The sequence below is a fragment of the Bos mutus genome, chromosome X (assembly GCF_027580195.1).
Source record: "Bos mutus isolate GX-2022 chromosome X, NWIPB_WYAK_1.1, whole genome shotgun sequence".
Lineage (NCBI taxonomy): Eukaryota > Metazoa > Chordata > Mammalia > Artiodactyla > Bovidae > Bos > Bos mutus.
The window spans coordinates 95196119-95214254 of NC_091646.1; the positions used below are offsets into that span (position 1 = coordinate 95196119).

The 18136-nt window shown below is 38.2% G+C and overlaps 1 protein-coding gene across 3 annotated transcripts in view; it reads right to left on the reverse strand.

Annotated features, from left to right (window-relative positions):
- CFAP47 (cilia and flagella associated protein 47) overlaps positions 1–18136 on the reverse strand; it is a 502187-nt gene that overhangs the window by 154301 nt on the left and 329750 nt on the right. For all 3 annotated transcript variants that reach the window (XM_070365964.1, XM_070365963.1, XM_070365962.1), the window contains one exon: positions 14999–15110. In XM_070365964.1, coding sequence (XP_070222065.1) covers positions 14999–15110 — 112 coding nt within the window. The remainder of the gene's footprint in view (positions 1–14998; positions 15111–18136) is intronic.

Genomic DNA, 18136 nt, shown 5'->3' on the forward strand with positions numbered 1-18136 from the left:
GGACCTAACAGAAGCAGAAGATATTAAGAAGAGATGGCAAGAATACACAGAAAAACTGTCCAAAAAATCTTCACAACCCAGATAATCACGATGGTGTGGTCAGGCACCTAGAGCCAGACATCCTGGAATGTGAAGTTAAGTGGGCCTTAGAAAGCATCACTATGAACAAAGCTAGTGGAGGTGATGGAATTCCAGTTGAGCTATTCCAAATCTTGAAAGATGATGCTGTAAAAGTGCTGCACTCAATATGCCAGCAAATTTGGAAAACTCAGCAGTGGCCACAGGACTGGAAAAGGTCAGTTTTCATTCCAATCCCAAAGAAAGGCAATGCCAAAGAATGCTCAAACTACCACACAATTGCACTCATCTCTCATGCTAGTAAAGTAATGCTCAAAATTCTCCAAGCCAGGCTTCAGCAATACGTGAACCGTGAACTTCCGGGTGTTCAAGCTGGTTTTAGAAAAGGCAGAGGAACCAGAGATCACATTGTCAACATCTGCTGGATCATGGAAAAAGCAAGAGAGTTCCAGAAAAGTATCTATTTCTGCTTTATTGACTATGCCAAAGCCTTTGACTGTGTGGATCACAATAAACTGTGGAAAATTCTGAAAGAGATGGGAATACCAGACCACCTGATCTGCCTCTTGAGAAATTTGTATGCAGGTCAGGAAGCAACAGTTAGAACTGGACATGGAACAACAGACTGGTTCCAAATAGGAAAAGGGAGTTCGTCAAGGCTGTATATTGTCACCCTGCTTATTTAACTTATATGCAGAGTACATCATGAGAAACGCTGGACTGGAAGAAGCACAATCTGGAATCAAGATTGCCGGGAGAAATATCAATAACCTCAGATATGCAGATGACACCACCCTTATGGCAGGAAGTGAAGAGGAACTAAAGAGCCTCCTGATGAAAGTGAAAGTGGAGAGTGAAAAAGTTGGCTTAAAGCTCAACATTCAGAAAACGAAGATCATGGCATCCGGCCCCATCACTTCATGGGAAATAGATGGGGAAACAGTGGAAACAGTGTCAGACTTTATTTTCCTGGGCTCCAAAATCACTGCAGATGGTGACTGCAGCCATGAAATTAAAAGTCGCTTACTCCTTGGAAGGAAAGTTATGACCAACCTAGATAGCATATTCGAAAGCAGAGACATTACTTTGCCAACAAAGGTTTGTCCAGTCAAGGCTATGGTTTTTCCTGTGGTCATGTATGGATGTGAGTTGGACTGTGAAGAAAGCTGAGTGCCGAAGAATTGATGCTTTTGAACTGTGGTGTTGGAGAAGACTCTTGAAAGTCCCTTGGACTGCAAGGAGATCCAACCAGTCCATTCTGAAGGACATCAGCCCTGGGATTTCTTTGGAAGGAATTATGCTAAAGCTGAAACTCCAGTACTTTGGCCACCTCATGCGCAGAGTTGACTCATTGGAAAAGACTCTGATGCTGGGAGGGATTGGGGGCAGGAGGAGAAGGGGACGACAGAGGATGAGATGGCTGGATGGCATCACTGACTCGATGGATGTGAGTCTGAGTGAACTCCGGGAGTTGGTGATGGACAGGGAGGCCTGGTGTGCTGCGATTCATGGTGTCACAAAGAGTCGGATACGACTGAGCGACTGATCTGATCTGATCTGATCTGATCTGTATTGTGAAGGTGGCTTCTTAAGCCTCCATGAAAAGTCCTCATTTATTTTTTATTTTATTTTCACTTTATTTCTATGATCAATTCCTGTATGAGTTAAAAATGAATTATGGCATTAAAAAACATCCTTAGGCCCCATCCACAGGGCAAAATGAGAGCAGTCACATTTTATAAAACTGCAGAATGTCAATAGGCAAGTGTTCAACATGATTTGCAAAACTTTTTGAAGTAGTTTCATATTAAGAAAAAAAATATTTAAATACAGATAGCCAACAGGCACATGAAAAAAAATGTTCAACATCACTAATTATTAGAGAAATATAAATCAAAACTACAGTGAGGTACCACCTCACACCAATTAGAGTGGCCACCATTAAAAAGTCTACAAATAATAAATGCTGGAGAGGGTGTGGAGAAAAGGGAACCCTCTTACTCCGTTGGTGGGAACAAAAGTTGGTACAGTCACTATGAAAAACAGTATGGAGGTGCCTCAAATAACTAAAAATAGAGCTGTCATATGATCCAGCCATCCCACTCCTGGGCATATATACAGATAAAACTATAATTCAATAAGATACATGCACCCCAATATTTGTTGCAGCACTATTCACAATAGCCAAAACATGAAAACAACCTAAAAGTCCACTGACAGATGAATGGATAAAAAAAGTCATAGTGTATATATATATATATATATACACACACACACACACACAATGGAATACTACTCAGTCATAAAAAGAACAGAACAATGCCATTTGCAGCAACATGGACAGAACTAGAGACTATCATACTAAGTGCAGTAAGTCAGAAAGAGAAAGACTAATACCATATCATATCACTTATATGCGGAATCCAAAGTATGGCAAAATGAACCTATCTATGAAACAGAAACAAACTCATATACATAGAGAACAGACTCGTGGTTGCCGGTGGGGAGGGGGTGGGGAAGAATAGAATGGGAGTTTGTGGTTAGCAGATATAAGCTCTTATATATGGAATGGATAAACAAGGTTTTATTGCATAGCACAGGGAACTACAGTCAATATTCTGTGATAAACCATAATGGAAAATATTATTAAAAAATAATATGTGTGTGTGTGTGTGTATCAAGTATACTTCAATAAAAGAGAGAGCAAAAATTAAAAGACAAAAATGGTTTTAAAGTTTCGGAATTTCTGAAACTTTAACCCTCTTAATTTCAACAGGTTATGTTTAATTTCTTATATACTAGAAAGCCTCTTTGAAGGATGCTTTGAATTTGAAAAATTTCATATAAATGTATGAATAAATTTTTTACAATAAACTCCCCTCTCTGAGACTCTTCAGTAAAAATTTTACATGAGAAAAGCCCATGACTTGCTAAATCATATTTTCATTTTACTGTAAATAACTCCTTACAAAATACACAAATTCTTTTGACTAGTAAAGCAGGACACACACACACATAACATATACACACAAGGAGAAAGGATAAGAGGGAGAAAGTTTTATCTTCTTAATAACAATGATATATATGTGTATATGTATATGCATATATATTATATATAGGTGTATTTTATATATATATCAGTAGTTCAGAATTGAAATATGAACTTTTTAACCAGAACATCATAGGGTAGATTCAGTAGCCACTAGAGCCTTCTTCCAAGAGCAACCTGAACTTATATTCAAGAAAGCATCTACAGCCTGCCTTGCATTCCCAGGGAGAACTATGTCTCTGATACCTGATCATCGATTATGAGTGAATGTTGTACCAATTAAATGTGGGTTCCAAGGCAAACACTGGAATCTCAGGAGTATCTTAGTTTGACAGAATAGATGCAGTTTCTGAATGTATGCTTTTCTCCAAGTTTGTAAATCTTCCTTGTACTCATATTTTACTGCACTTCTCTTATTGTACTACTAAGCAATTTAAAAAATATTTTAGAAATAATTTTTGAACTGTGTTACTTCTTCCCTTTGATACTAACCCGATACCTGCTGCTACATGTCAGGTGTTGGTCTGCAGGCCAGTGTTAGCCTGGCACTCAGAGGACAGAACATCCTGCGCAAAGGCAGAAAATGCAAGATTTGCCTCCTTCTTTGATCTATTAACATGTATGAATTTATCTCGAGCCAATTATATGAGTAGACCTTGAGACTAGAGTTAATGCTGATTTTGACTTTGGGGTTGGAGCAGGAAGACATATCTAGTGTTCACAAGCCTCACCCAGGTTAATCCCACTCAGGCAGGTAGAGCTTTTATCAACTATCAGAGCAGAGGCTGTCTGGGAAAGCAGAGAGAGGGAAAACTAAGAGGAGAGCCCAGAGGACCATGAGAGGATCCAAACAAACTCAATTCATTCTCTCTGCACTGCCTCAAGGCCCTGTTTTTGCAAACCATTTCCTTCACCTAAAACAGCATGAAAATGCTTTATGGCATTTACAGCAGCCAGCATTTATTTTGAAATACCAGTGGCATCTAACTGGTTTTTATGCTCCTATTAACTGTATACAGTCTACAACACTGGTGGGAATAAGCCAGCAAGATCCAAATTCTATTTCAGCCAAGCTTTTGATAGAACCACCTCTGGCATTTTCAATGAGATCAACTAGGAGAGAGTGGAAACAAAAGAAGCCCTAAATCCTCCCATATATCCATATCATGTTAGAGAATTTTCAAAAATGGAGTTAGCATATTAAGTAAGGGTGCTAAATATTAGTTTAAGACCTACCAGATGAGCACTTTTCATATATCTCCATTTTATGCCCATAACTACCCTGAAAGTTTAAGTATTATCTATATTTTACACGTAAAAAAAATCTGATAATCAGAGACGCTAAGTATACCGCCAAGGCTGCCCAACCAGAGAACGATGTAATTGGAGATTGAAGTCACATGCACCTTTTGAACATGTTCCTTTGCAACCCAGTAACAGTAAGATAAGAGATAGCAAAGTAAAAGATGTGCAATTATGCCATTGCAATGTGGCAGTTAGCAAGAATACACTACCCAGACTTTAAATAAAAAATGCAAATTTAAATAGCACTGCTCTTGCTCAGAATCACATTCTGAATATACACATGACAAGCAGGCTTCTCATCACACACAATATTAGAAATCAAATTTTGAACTGAATTTGTATTTCAAACTGGCAATACATCTCTCTCTAGATAGTGCATTATATCAGAGAGTAGTGGGGCGCCAGCTATAAAAACTAATCCTATCTTGTTTAAACATAGGCCTAACATAAGAACTTTGTTATGCACACATTAAACACTTTGTTTTGACATTAAGCAGAAGTTCACTGAACAGAAATTTTTAAAAGTCTTTAGCAAAGCTGACTAAAACCTCTTTGCAATCGTTTGGAGGAGGCTTTCTTGTGCCAATGTCATAATAGATCTCATTCCAGCATAAGAACTTTCGAATTGCGAATTTGCAGAAATAAATCTTAGTTATAATTCACAGATGTGTTGAACTGAATAAATACAATCACTTTTCAGCAAGTGAAAAAGCACCTTCAGCTGCCATTGAAAAAAATACAGGGTGATTGTGGGTTACCTCAAAATTATCATCATTACCTACTTTCTGGAGCTATCAGCCTGTCAAGGGTCATGGATATAAGAGAGACTAAAACTACTTTATCTCGAATGCTCAGGGTAGAGACTAAATTTACTAACATGACTGGAAACCATCTTAAAATGTGGATTCTCAGCATTTATTTTTCTACTGTGGAATAAAAAAAGAATACTATTGAACTGTGTCCATGTAGTATGCTAAACAATTAAATACTTGACACTGTAAGTGAATGGTTTATGAAATGTCTTTAATATATATTTTTAATTGAGATAAAATCTACACATAACATTAAATTAGTTTTAGGTGTAAAAATCTTCTTGTTCAATGTTTAGAGATCATTTTAGGCCACCATGCCATGATTCACATACCTAATTATTTCAGCCTAATATTTGTTCATAAATTTAAATGACTCATAGTTCAATAAATAATCCTGGTGAACTTCTACAACTCTGTAGACAAAGACAAGATATTCAATATCCAAATTTTTCCCTCATCTCACCCTTTTCGTTTTTAGTCACAAACAAATGGTTTTCCCTGGTGGCTCAGTGGGTAAAGAATCCGACTGCAAGGCAGGAGACACAGGTTCTATTCTTGGGTTGGGAAGATCCCTTAGAGAAGGAAATGGCAACCCACACCAGTATTCTTGTCTGGGAAATCCCAGGGACAGAGGAGCCTGGCGGGCTACAGTGCATGGGGTCACAAGAGTCAGACATGCCTTAGCGACTAAACTACCACCACCAAATGTCATTAACAATTGTAATGATTTCTAAAGACTTCTTCCCTGGAGATGAAAGCATGTTGCTCACAAGTAGGCATTCATAAGTGATCACTGTGAAGTCTTATACTTACATTAAATAAATCAACTGCACAAGTTAATAAGATAAAAGCTGCTTAAAGATAAACAGGGATCACCATTTCTATAATATGTTGGAAGAGATGTTCAGAGAATACCCTCTCAAATGAAATTTTTAAGTTAAATACACATACAAGCTAAGAACAAAATTTTAAATTTTAAAGCAGCAATCCACTGCACTGAGTCATCACTGAAGATGCTATCTGTTCTGGAATATGGACTACTCTGTGGAAGCCTGGAGTCTTGTCTTTTGGGGTGATAACTGGGAATGTGAAAACCAAATTGCCAAAGAGCTCATGCTTGCATGGTTTGGGGCCCAGATTTCACAAGCCCCAAATTAATTATTTAGCTTTATAACTCTTCATTTCTCTTCACAGAAAGGGTACCCTAGAGGCATCCCTACAAATTTAGATAGTCACCTCTCTGTTATTAAAATCTGCTTTCTAAAGTTATATTATGACCCTGATATTCACAAGCTGGAGTCCACTGAGCTGACTAGTGTGACATCCTCATAATAAACTCAGAAAAGTTATGCCAGAGACATATGTGCTATATGTAGATTATTAAAGAGAAAATGGAGTGAACTCTTAGAAAAAATGGTATGTATCAAACTGTATAACCTTAATCCTTACAAGTTCATTTTCTTAGTGCTATATTAGGAGCACATACATTGTGAACATGCATGTTTATAGCCATCTTTAAATCTTATTTGTGAATCATATTATGCTATTACAATGAAAATAAATATAAGGATTACTGCTACTAAAGTATATGCTAATCACTAAGGCCTAATCATCTCCACCTAAATATTGATCTTGTACAAAAAAATCAAGTTTCTACCTGAGGCAAGTGGAAATTTAGTTGTATATTTCAGTATTACAAATGAGCCACAGTCTATTACTACATTTCTATGTTTTGTTACATACTAACACTGTAATAATGGAGAGTAATATTAGCTTTTTACATTCTAATGACCAGAGAGGTCATTTTGTGGTTGTTAAGGAGAGAATTAAGCCATTATATCTTAACGTGTTAAGTTACTAACACATTTCTGCCTTTACACATGGTGGTTTTGTTTGCTTGATTTTGTGCTTCTGTTTCCCTTTAAGGGTCTATGTTTTCATATCTAGGGTTGGCTGATTCAATATTTTTCCATTTTCCAGAAATTTATTGACACAAAAAGATAACCTTCAAATCAAGATAGAAATGGGCTTTCCCTCCCTAACTAGGAAATCCATCCTGCTGATGGCTTCTCTCTCACAGTTAATGATATCACCTTCCTTAGAGTTGCTTACTATCACAAGTACACTTGACTCTCTTTTCTCCCTTCTCTCTTCATATTCATTCGTCATCAAATGCAACTATGGTAAATGCTGTGCTGTATCAACCATAGTCATGTTCAGGAATGAAGGACTTATTTCTGTTGCTACTAGGAATGATCCTGGTAAATGACCATCTGGTCAAGCCCTCTTCAGACATTGACTTAAGTGGAAAAAGCAAGCCTCCTCCAAGGTCAAACCTCCTTCCACATGTAGTCCACTTTTCAATGACTAAACAACACAGCATGAATCAAGGCAAATTGCAAGTGGTCAAACAGGAGATAACAAGAGTGAACATCGACATTCTAGGAATCAGTGAACTAAGATGGACTGGAATGGATGAATTTAACTTGGATGACCATTATATCTACTACTATGGGCAGGAATCCCTTAGAAGAAATGGAGTAGCCATCATAGTCAACAAAAGAGTACGAAATGCAGTACTTGGATGCAATCGCAAAAAAAACAGAATGATCTCTGTTTGTTTCCAAGGCAAACCATTCAATATCATGGTAATCCAAGTCTATGCCCCGACCAGTAACGCTGAAGAAGCTGAAGTTGAACAGTTCTATGAAGACCTACAAGACCTTCTAGAACTAACACCCCAAAAAGATGTCTTTTTCATTACAGGGGACTGGAATGCAAAAGTAAGAAGTCAAGAAACACCTGGAGTAACAGGCAAATTTGACCTTGGAGTACAGAATGAAGCAGGATAAAGGCTAATAGAGTTCTGCCAAGAGAATGCACTAGTCATAGCAAACACCCTCTTCCAATAACACAAGAGAAGACTCTACACATGGATATCACCAGATGGTCAACATTGAAATCAGATTGATTATATTCTTTGCAACCAAAGATGGAGAAGCTCTATACAGTCAGCAAAAACAAGTCTGGGAACTAACTGTGGCTCAGATCATGAACTCCTTATTGCCCAATTCAGACTGAAATTGAAGAAAGTGGAGAAAACCCCTAGACCATTCAGGTATGACCTAAATCAAATTCCTTATGATTATACAGTGGAAGTGAGGAATACATTTAAGGGACTAGATCTGATACACAGAGTGCCTGATGAACTATGGACAAGGTTCATGACATTGTCCATGATTCATGACAGGAATCAAGACCATCCCCAAGAAAAAGAAATGCAAAAAAGCAAGGTGGCTGTCTGAGGAGGCCTTACAAATAGCTGTGAAAGAAGGGAAGTGAAAAGCAAAGGAGAAAAGGAAAGATATACCCATTTGAAGGCAGAGTTCCAAAGAATAGCAAGGAGAGATAAGAAAGCCTTCCTCAGCAATCAATGCAAAGAAATAGAGGAAAACAATAGAATGCAAAAGACTAGAGATCTCCTCAAGACAATTAGAGATACCAAGGGAACATTTCATGCAAAGATGGGCTTGATAAAGGACAGAAATGGTATGGACCTTAAAGAAGCAGAAGATATTAAGAAGAGATGGCAAGAATACATAGAAGAACTGTACAAAAAAGATCTTCACGACTCAGATGATCACGATGGTGTGACCACTCACCTAGAGCCAGACATCCTGGAATGTGATGTTAAGTGGGGCTTAGGAAGCATCACTACGAACAAAGCTAGTGGAGGTGATGGAATTCCAGTTGAGCTGTTCCAAATCCTGAAAGATGATGCTGTGAAAGTGCTGCACGCAATATGCTAGAAAATTTGGAAAACTCAGCAGTGGCCACAGGACAGGAAAAGGTCAGTTTTCATTCCAATCCCAAAGAAAGACAATGCCAAAGAATGCTCAAACTACCACACAATTGCACTTATCTCACATGCTAGTAAAGTAATGATCAAAATTCTCCAAGCCAGGCTTCAGCAATATGTGAATCGTGAGCTTCCAGGTGTTCAAGCTGGTTTTAGAAAAGGCAGAGGAACCAGAGATCAAACTGCCAATATCTGCTGGATCATCAAAAAAGCAAGAGAGTTCCAGAAAAACATTTCTCCTTTATTGACTATGCCAAAGCCTTTAAAGTGAAGTGAAGTGAAGTTGCTCAGTCATGTCCGACTCTTTGCGACCCCATGGATTGTAGCCCACCAGGCTCCTTGGTCCATGAGATTTTCCAGGCATGAATACTGGAGTGGGTTGCCATTTCCTTCTCCAGGGGAATCTTCCTGACCCAGGGATCGAACCTGGGTCTCCCGCATTGTAGGCAGACGCTTTACCGTCTGAGCTACCAGGGTAGCCCAAAGCCTTTGACTGTGTGGATCACAATAAACTGTGGAAAATTCTGAAAGAGATGGGAATACCAGACCACCTGACCTGCCTCTTGAGAAACCTGTATGTAGGTCAGGAAGCAACAGTTAGAACTGGACATGGAACAACACACTGGTTCCAAATAGGAAAAGGAGTATGTCAAGGCTGTATATTATCACCCTGCTTATTTAACTTTATGCAGAGTACATCATGAGAAACGCTGGGCTGAAAGAACCACAAGCTGCAATCAAGATTGCTGGGAGAAATATCAATAACCTCAGATATGCAGATGACACCACCCTCATGGCAGAAAGTGAAGAGGAACTAAAGAGCCTCTTGATGAAAGTGAAAGAGGAGAGTGAAAAAGTTGGCTTAAAGTTAAACATTCAGAAAACTAAGATCATGGCATCCAGTCCCATAGATAGATGGGGAAACAGTGGAAACATTGACTTTATTTTTCTGGGCTCCAAAATCACTGCAGATGGTGATTGTAGCCATGAAATTAAAAGACACTTATTCTTTGGAAGGAAAGTTATGACCAACCTAGACAGCATATTCAAAAGCAGAGACATTACTTTGTCAACAAAGGTCCATCTAGTCAAGGCTATGGTTTTTACAGTGGTCATGTATGGATGTGAGAGTTGGACTATAAAGAAAGTTGAGCACCGAAGAATCGATGCTTTGGAACTGTGGTGTTGGAAAAGACTCTTGAGAGTCCCTTGGACTGCAAGGAGATCCAACCAGTCCATCCTAAGGGAGACCAGTCCTGGGTGTTCATTGGAAGGACTGATGTTGAAAATGAAACTCCAATACTTTGGCCACCTGATGTGAAGAGCTGACTCATTGGAAAAGGCCCTGATGCTGGGAAAGACTGAGGGCAAGAGGAGAAGGGGACAACAGAGGATGAAATGGTTGGATGGCATCATCGACTCAATGGACACGGGTTTGGGTGGACTCCGGGTGTTGATGATGGACAGGGAGGCCTGGCGAGCTGCGGATCATGGGGTCGCAAATAGTCAAACATGAGTGAGCGACTGAACTGAACTGAACTGAAACAACACAGCAGCGTAAAGGCCCAGTCCCCTTCTCCAAACTTGGGACAATTCCAAAGGACCATCCCAGCTTCAGAGACCCCAATGAGTTTACTAAACACCTTTACTTGGTCTGTCCGGAAACCCAACTTTTTCCTCTGCTCAGTATTATACTTTCTTACCTTTCCGTTTACTAGTGTTGATGCCAACACAGTCCCTAATACATGTCGTATACGCTAATCTCCCATCCTAGACTCTGATTCCCTTGAAACATAAGCTGCTATAGCATCATTTTCCACTGTCACTTTTCCTGAAATTTTCCTTCTGTTTTTTAACTGACTATCATTGGACTTGCTTGGTCTGTCTTCAATCTTCATTTAAATGGTCAATATTATGTTTTTGTTCCATGGCGATAGAGGCATTCAAATTAAAACCTCCACCTGGGTACATATGAAACATGATTGTAGCTCACTTCAGGCTGCTGTGATAATTCCAAATCCATCCATTTTTCAAAATTCTTACCTATCAGTCAATATGCCATGACACCCAGTATAGTATATACCACATATAACTCAGTGCCCCATGAAAATCCCCTCGGCAGACAGCTTCCATACACACCAATGGTTTCCTATGACTTTTTTCCAGTAGGGATTCACTGTCATGTAATCTTCCCTAAGAACAAACATTAATGATTGATGGAGAGGAGTTAGAGGATGTTTACCTCAATTTGCTTACCCCTCAGCCTGACAATTCTCTCAGAAAGTTACCAATAAGTTTCCCCAGGTCTCAGCAGTAATTTGATATATATCTTACCTTTTACTGACTTTTTCCCTTTAGCATCTTACTTCTCCATTCAGCCAGTGTGCTTTCTGTGATCACCTCTCAAATAAACTACTTGCAATTAAACTCTTCTCTCAGGGTCTGCTTTCAGTATAAGAGGCACAAACTAATATTGAGAACTGATCAACCAGAATATTGCTAAAGTCCACTAAATGATCTCTCAGATCTATCCACCCTGTCTTGTGCTCCCTATCAGTTTTGTATATTATCTCTAGACTTTTCTTTCTAAAACTCAGTTGTCTCACGCCCCTCAGAAATCTTCAATGGCTGCAACTGCAGTAAGATGTAAAACAAAAATTCCATACAACAAAGTCTGCCAATATTTCTAACTATATGCCACTCTGCTTTGGCTGCCACAGATACATACCCCTGCTATTCATTACTTACAGAAAATATCTTTTCTGTGTTTTCAGTAAGGTTGTTTCCTCTGCTCTGCTCACCATATTGGCTGATAAGTCCCAGCTCAAAGGTCCAGCTTTAAGGTCCAGATCAAAACCATTATCCCTTAAGAAACCCTCTCAGACTCCCACTGTTTTAGGGTTAATGTTTTCCATTTTCAGTGTCATGTTTAAACTTGTGGTATATCAAAGTGTACCTTGTACTAGATGATTTATGGATATGTATTTCTACCACCAGATACGAAATCCCAGGAGGCACGAGCCACACGATATTTATCTTTGTATCCAGTAGTAATATCTGAAACAATTAACAAACCTATTTTCCAGCAAGGATCAATCAGAAAGGACGCTGGATCCAAATTCTGAGGCTTGTGCTAACCCTTTATATCTTGCTGAATTATTGGGGAGGCTGGGGGCCAAAGGGATAGGCTGGGGAGGCTAGAGTTCAAAAGTTGCATTACAGTGGAGTTCAAACAATTAAGGATTGCCAACATATGAGGAAAAGCATCTGTGAAAATATTTTAACAAACAGAGTGTAACTGGTTGAAGGTCAGCTTTGTTTATGACTACTATACTCATCAAGATTTTCCAAATTATAGGCCTTTTGTAAATAACTGTTTATATAATTAAGTATAGAATTAAAAACATGCACAAAGTTTTCAAGACCAGTGATACACACAAACACACACAGACACTGACATACTTCTTTAACCAGTACAAATAGGAACATTCTCATATATGTATGAAAATTTTAGTCCAGTTTTATTTATATTACAACAGATTAACAACTGTTCAGAAGCAATTACATCTCCACTACTTAAAATGTTGTAGAAGCCTTCCAACAGTAATATCAATAAAAATGGAGTTTGCCTTCCTTACAGTCTCAGCCTGTCCAAATCATAATGGTAACATTAATTCAAATCTAAGGGACCGCCCTGGGAAGCACAATCATGAAAATGTCTTGCAAATATTTTTCAAAATTATGAAGCCTGCAAGGGCTCTTGTGTAGCCAGCAATATTTACTAATTCATCTCACCTAACAATATGCCCTGAGTTGCCTTTAATGTTTCCAAATTTCTTCTAAAGTCCTTCAAACCAGCATGCTGAGTCCTCATCTGATGAGTGAAAATGTTTTGAAATTTGAAAATATGCTTTGAAATTTTTAGCATTTCTAAAATGCTGCTAAAATCAACAAAAATGACTATATAAAGACATATTAAATCTGATTATTTAATTTTTCTTAGCTCCATTTCTATAACTTTGAGTCTGATTCATGGACCAGTGGCTCTATTTTGCTTAATGGAGTCATAAACACTCCTAATTCAACAACATTCTACTATTTAAAGTTCCTCTTATGTTTCTTCTCACACATAGCAGACCTTACTGCCTTTTACAGGACAGAAAACTCAAATTTCTTACCTATATCAAAAATAATAATGGCAATTCTGAATGACTTGTTATCCTTTATGAAACATTAATCTAAATTCTAAAACTAAGGAAAAACTATCATTAGGACTGTCATTTGATGATGAGAATAAAAACTGAAATTTATATTTCTTAAAATCAATTAAAATCTTCTGAATTATCATAAAAATGGCAAAAAATGCTACTTTATTGAAATGCTGAAATAGGCTCACTGTAGCTCAAAAATCTACCTATTACATGGAGAATAATAACGGGCTTTGCAAAGTCAAGTGCCTGAAAAGTGATGGGAAGATTTCATAAGATGCTAACAGCTATGACTATGGTGACATGTGGGGTCAAGCCAATTAGAAGTAGAGAGTGAGGGTGGGGTGAGTTGGCTCTTCACTCACAGAATATTCTATGACAGCAGTAGTAACTGGATCATAGTGGTTGCCATTCTGAAATTTCCCTTCTGCTTGTTAATAGCACTGGCATTCAGCCTACTCTCTATGTGCTTTCTACACTTTTAAACTGTATCCATTTACCAACATTTTAACAATTTCCTCAACAGGATCAAACCACCACGGGACACTGAATTGTCTTCCAAATACAACAATTATTCCTTTGGTGAATTACAGTTCCTCAGTTATTCCCTGTTACTCTTCTTTACCTCCAACCCCTCTTCCATCAAAAGGTTTGTAGGAATATCCCTCACTCCTATTCCCAAGCAAGCAACTCTTTTCAGGGACCATCAGGCAATTTGTATAAATGGATGCTTTATTAGAAAAAAAGGAAGAAAACTTCACATGTACCAAAGCCTTTAACCTATTTTTCATGTATCAATTAAGTATATTATACGTGCGTGTTTTTAAAATACCTAGTCTTATAAAGAAATATTCTCATAGGACGCTGTCTGGCTCCTAAATTGGTATAACTATTTGCAAGTATTTATTCCAATTTTGGGGCTTCTCTGGTGGCTCAGATGGTAAAGAATCTGCCTGCAATGAAGGAGACACGGGTTCGATCCCTGGGTTGAGAAGATCCCCTGGAGAAGGGAATAGCTACCCACTCCAGCATTCTTTGGAGAAGGCAATGGCACCCCACTCCAATACTCTTGCCTGGAAAATCCCATGGATGAAGGAGCCTGGTAGGCTGCAGTCCATGGGGTCGCTAAGAGTCGGATACGACTGAGCGACTTCACTTTCACTTTTCACTTTCATGCACTGGAGAAGGAAATGGCAACCCACTCCAGTGTTCTTGCCTGGAGAATCCCAGGGACGGAGGAGCCTGGTGGGCTGCCATCTATGGGGTCGCACAGAGTCGGACATGACTGAAGTGACTTAGCAGCAGCAGCAGCCAGCATTCTTGCCTGGAGAATTCCATGGACAGAGAAGCCTGGCGGGCTACAGTCCATGGGGTTGCAAAGAGTCAGACACAAGTGAGTAACTAACACACACCCTAATTTTAAATGTTAATGCCTTAACTAAATATTTCTACTTCCAGGAATTTGCCCTACAAATTCAAATAAATGGACAAGAAAGTATAGCACTATAGATGAAATGTATGCCCCAAAGCACTGATTATTTAGAAAGCTAATGACTTAAATAGAAAACTAAATTTCCCTCTGGATCACTTATTAGAAACAAGAAATGTAAATTACTTTTTAATTTCTTCTCATCATGCATGTTTTCCAGTATGGTAGTTAATAATATTTTATTAACAATTTTCTTACCTTTGAATATACCCCGCTTCCAAGGGCACACATGTAGAATATATGGAACCGTGTTATCAGGGTCTATGGTGATGTCTGGGTTTCCCCATACTATCGGAAGATCTGAAGATACCTAGAAAAGAGAATCCAAAAACAGGAATCACATGATGTCAACATTTCCATGAAATTAGTATAACAAGCTGAAGCATAGAAAAAGCTGAAATTTAACTTAAATATTTTCACTGAAACTGTACACTTTTAAGTGAAAAGCAAGCCATAAAATATAGACATATAGTAGAAGAAAAATTGGAGACTTAAGGAAAAATATAACACAATAAAAATGTTTATTGTCTTTTGCTACTGGTAGCAAGATCACTGATGTTTATACAATCAGAGTAGCTTTTATAGGCCATGCAGAAGTTTCTTTATGCAATTTGATATACAAAAGATAAACCACTTCAATGAATTTCTACATCAATATTAATACAGTATGTAAATATTAATATAATCAATGTTATATAGTATATAAATATTAATATAATCAATATTAATATAGCATATAATATTTAAGCAGCATCTGACTATAACTGTTGTTGGCTAGATTCAACTTTCACCTTAGTGAGTACTTTCATCTTGCCCCCCTCCACCATTCTGTACAGGCAAATACTAATCTACTTTGTCCCTCTATAGATTTGCCTAACCTGAACAATTCATAAAAAGAAATTATACAGTATATGGTCTTTTGTGACTAGCTCTTCTTCACTTAGCATAATGTTTTCAAGTTTCACCTATGTTGTGGCGTTTATCAGCACATCATTTCCTTTTTACTGATGAATGGCATTAAATCATACAAAAAACACATTTTGTGTCTCCATTCATAAGTTGATGAAAATGTGGGGTGTTTCTGTTCTTGTCTATTATGAATAATGCAGGTATGAAACCATGTAGAAGTGTTTGAGTACACATAGATTTTAATTTCTTATGGACATATATCTTAGAGTAGAACTGCTGGGACATAGGATGCCCAATCTTTTAAATTACTGCTTTCCAAAAGTCTTCTCCAAAATGGCTGCACCATTTTTCTTTCCCACCAACAGTGCACGATGGTTCCTATTTTCTCTACAGCTTCTCTCAAAGGTTTTTGTATATCATTTTTATAATAGTCATCCTAGTGAGTGTGAAGTGGTATATCATTGTGATTAAGGAGGATGTCAAGGTTGTATATTGTCACCCTGCTTATTTAACTTATATGCAGGGTACATCATGAGAAATGCTGGGCTGGAGGAAGCACAAGCTGGAATCAAGATTGCCAGAAGAAATATCAATAACCTCAGATATGCAGATGACATCACCCTTATGGCAGAAAGTGAAGAAGAACTAAAGAGCCTCCTGATGAAAGTGAAAGAGGAGAGTGAAAACGTTGGCTTAAAGCTCAACATTCAGAAAACTAAGATCATGGCATCTGGTCCCATCACTTCATGGGAAATAGATGGGGAAACAGTGGAAACAGTGGCTGACTATTTTTCTGGGCTCCAAAATCACTGCAGATGGTGATTGCAGCCATGAAATTAAAAGACGCTTACTACTTGGAAGGAAAGTTATGACCAACCTAGACAGCATATTGAAAAGCACAGACGTTACTTTGTCATCAAAGGTCTGTCTAGTCAAGGCTATGGTTTTTCCAGTAGTCATGTATGGGTGTGAGAGTTGGATTATAAAGAAAACTGAGTGCGGAAGAATTGATGCTTTTGAACTGTGTTGTTGGAGAAGACTCTTGAGAGTTCCTTGGACTGCAAGGAGATCCAACCAGTCCATCCTAAAGGACTGGATGGACTGAATATTCATTGGAAGGACTGATGTTCAAGCTGAAACTCCAATACTTTGGCTACCTGATGCGAAGAACTGACTCATTGGAAAAGACCCTGATGCCTGGAAAGATTGAAGGCGGGAGGAGAAGGGGACAGCAGAAGATGAGATGGTTGGATGGCATCACCGACTGAATGGACATAAGTTTGAGTAAACTCCAGGAGTTGGTGATGGACAGGGAGGCCTGGCGTGCTGCAGTCCACAGGGTAGCAATGAGTCAGACATGACTGAGCCACTGAACTGAAGGATTGATGATGTTCAATATCTTTTCCTGTGTTTATTGTTCATTTGCATGTACTTTTGGGAGAACTGTTAAGACTCTTTACACATTTAAAAAACTGTGTTACTTGTTTCATTATTAAATTGTAAAAGATGTTTATATATTCTAGAAACAAGGCCCTTATCAGATATTGGTCATGTGGATATTTTCTCTCATTCTGTGGACTGTTTTTTCACTTTCTTCAAGATATCACTTGAAGCACAATGGCAACTCTGCATTGAGCAAGTCTGTAAGTGCCATTTTTTCAATAGTATTTTCTCACTTTGTCACACTTTGATAATTTTTGGAATATTTCATACATTTTCATTGTTTTTATAATTATTATGGTTATCAATGACCTTCGATGTTACTATTCTAATTGTCTTGGCATTTTTTAGCAATAAAGTATTTTTAATGAAGGTATGTACATCCTTTTAAAATAATTCTATTGCATACTTAAGCTGCAGTGCAGCATAAAGCATAACTTTTATATGCAGTGGGAAAGAAAAATCTGTATGACTTACTTCATTGTTATTTTACTTTATTGTGGTGGTGGTCTGGAACCCAAACCAAATATCTCCAAGGTATGCATATAGTTTGTCACAAGTTTTTTACATGCCTGAAATAATAAATCTTTTACCCTTTGTCAAGGAGCACTGCAAACGTGTTGCAGGCACACCTTCAGCACTTAGGTGGTTTACAGCTCTACCTTAGCCTTAACTTCCAGCTCACACAGCATCTCTCCATCAGCCAGAGATGAAAAAACTGGCACCCTCTCAGGCCTTCCCTGGGTAATCACACCACTCTGTATATGCATGTGGCCTGCATGTTATCCAGGGACATGTCAGAATTGTGAAATTCGCTGCACATATCTTAATCCCCACATCTTCAAGTTTTTAGTCAAACTCTATTTGGTCACAACTGGTTTTGTCGCCTCAGGCAACCGCAATGCCAAACTATTTGAATATTTTTGGCAAGTGTCCTAAGGATAAGTCCTTTTCATCAGAGCAAGATATGTCACAAGTCAAAAGATG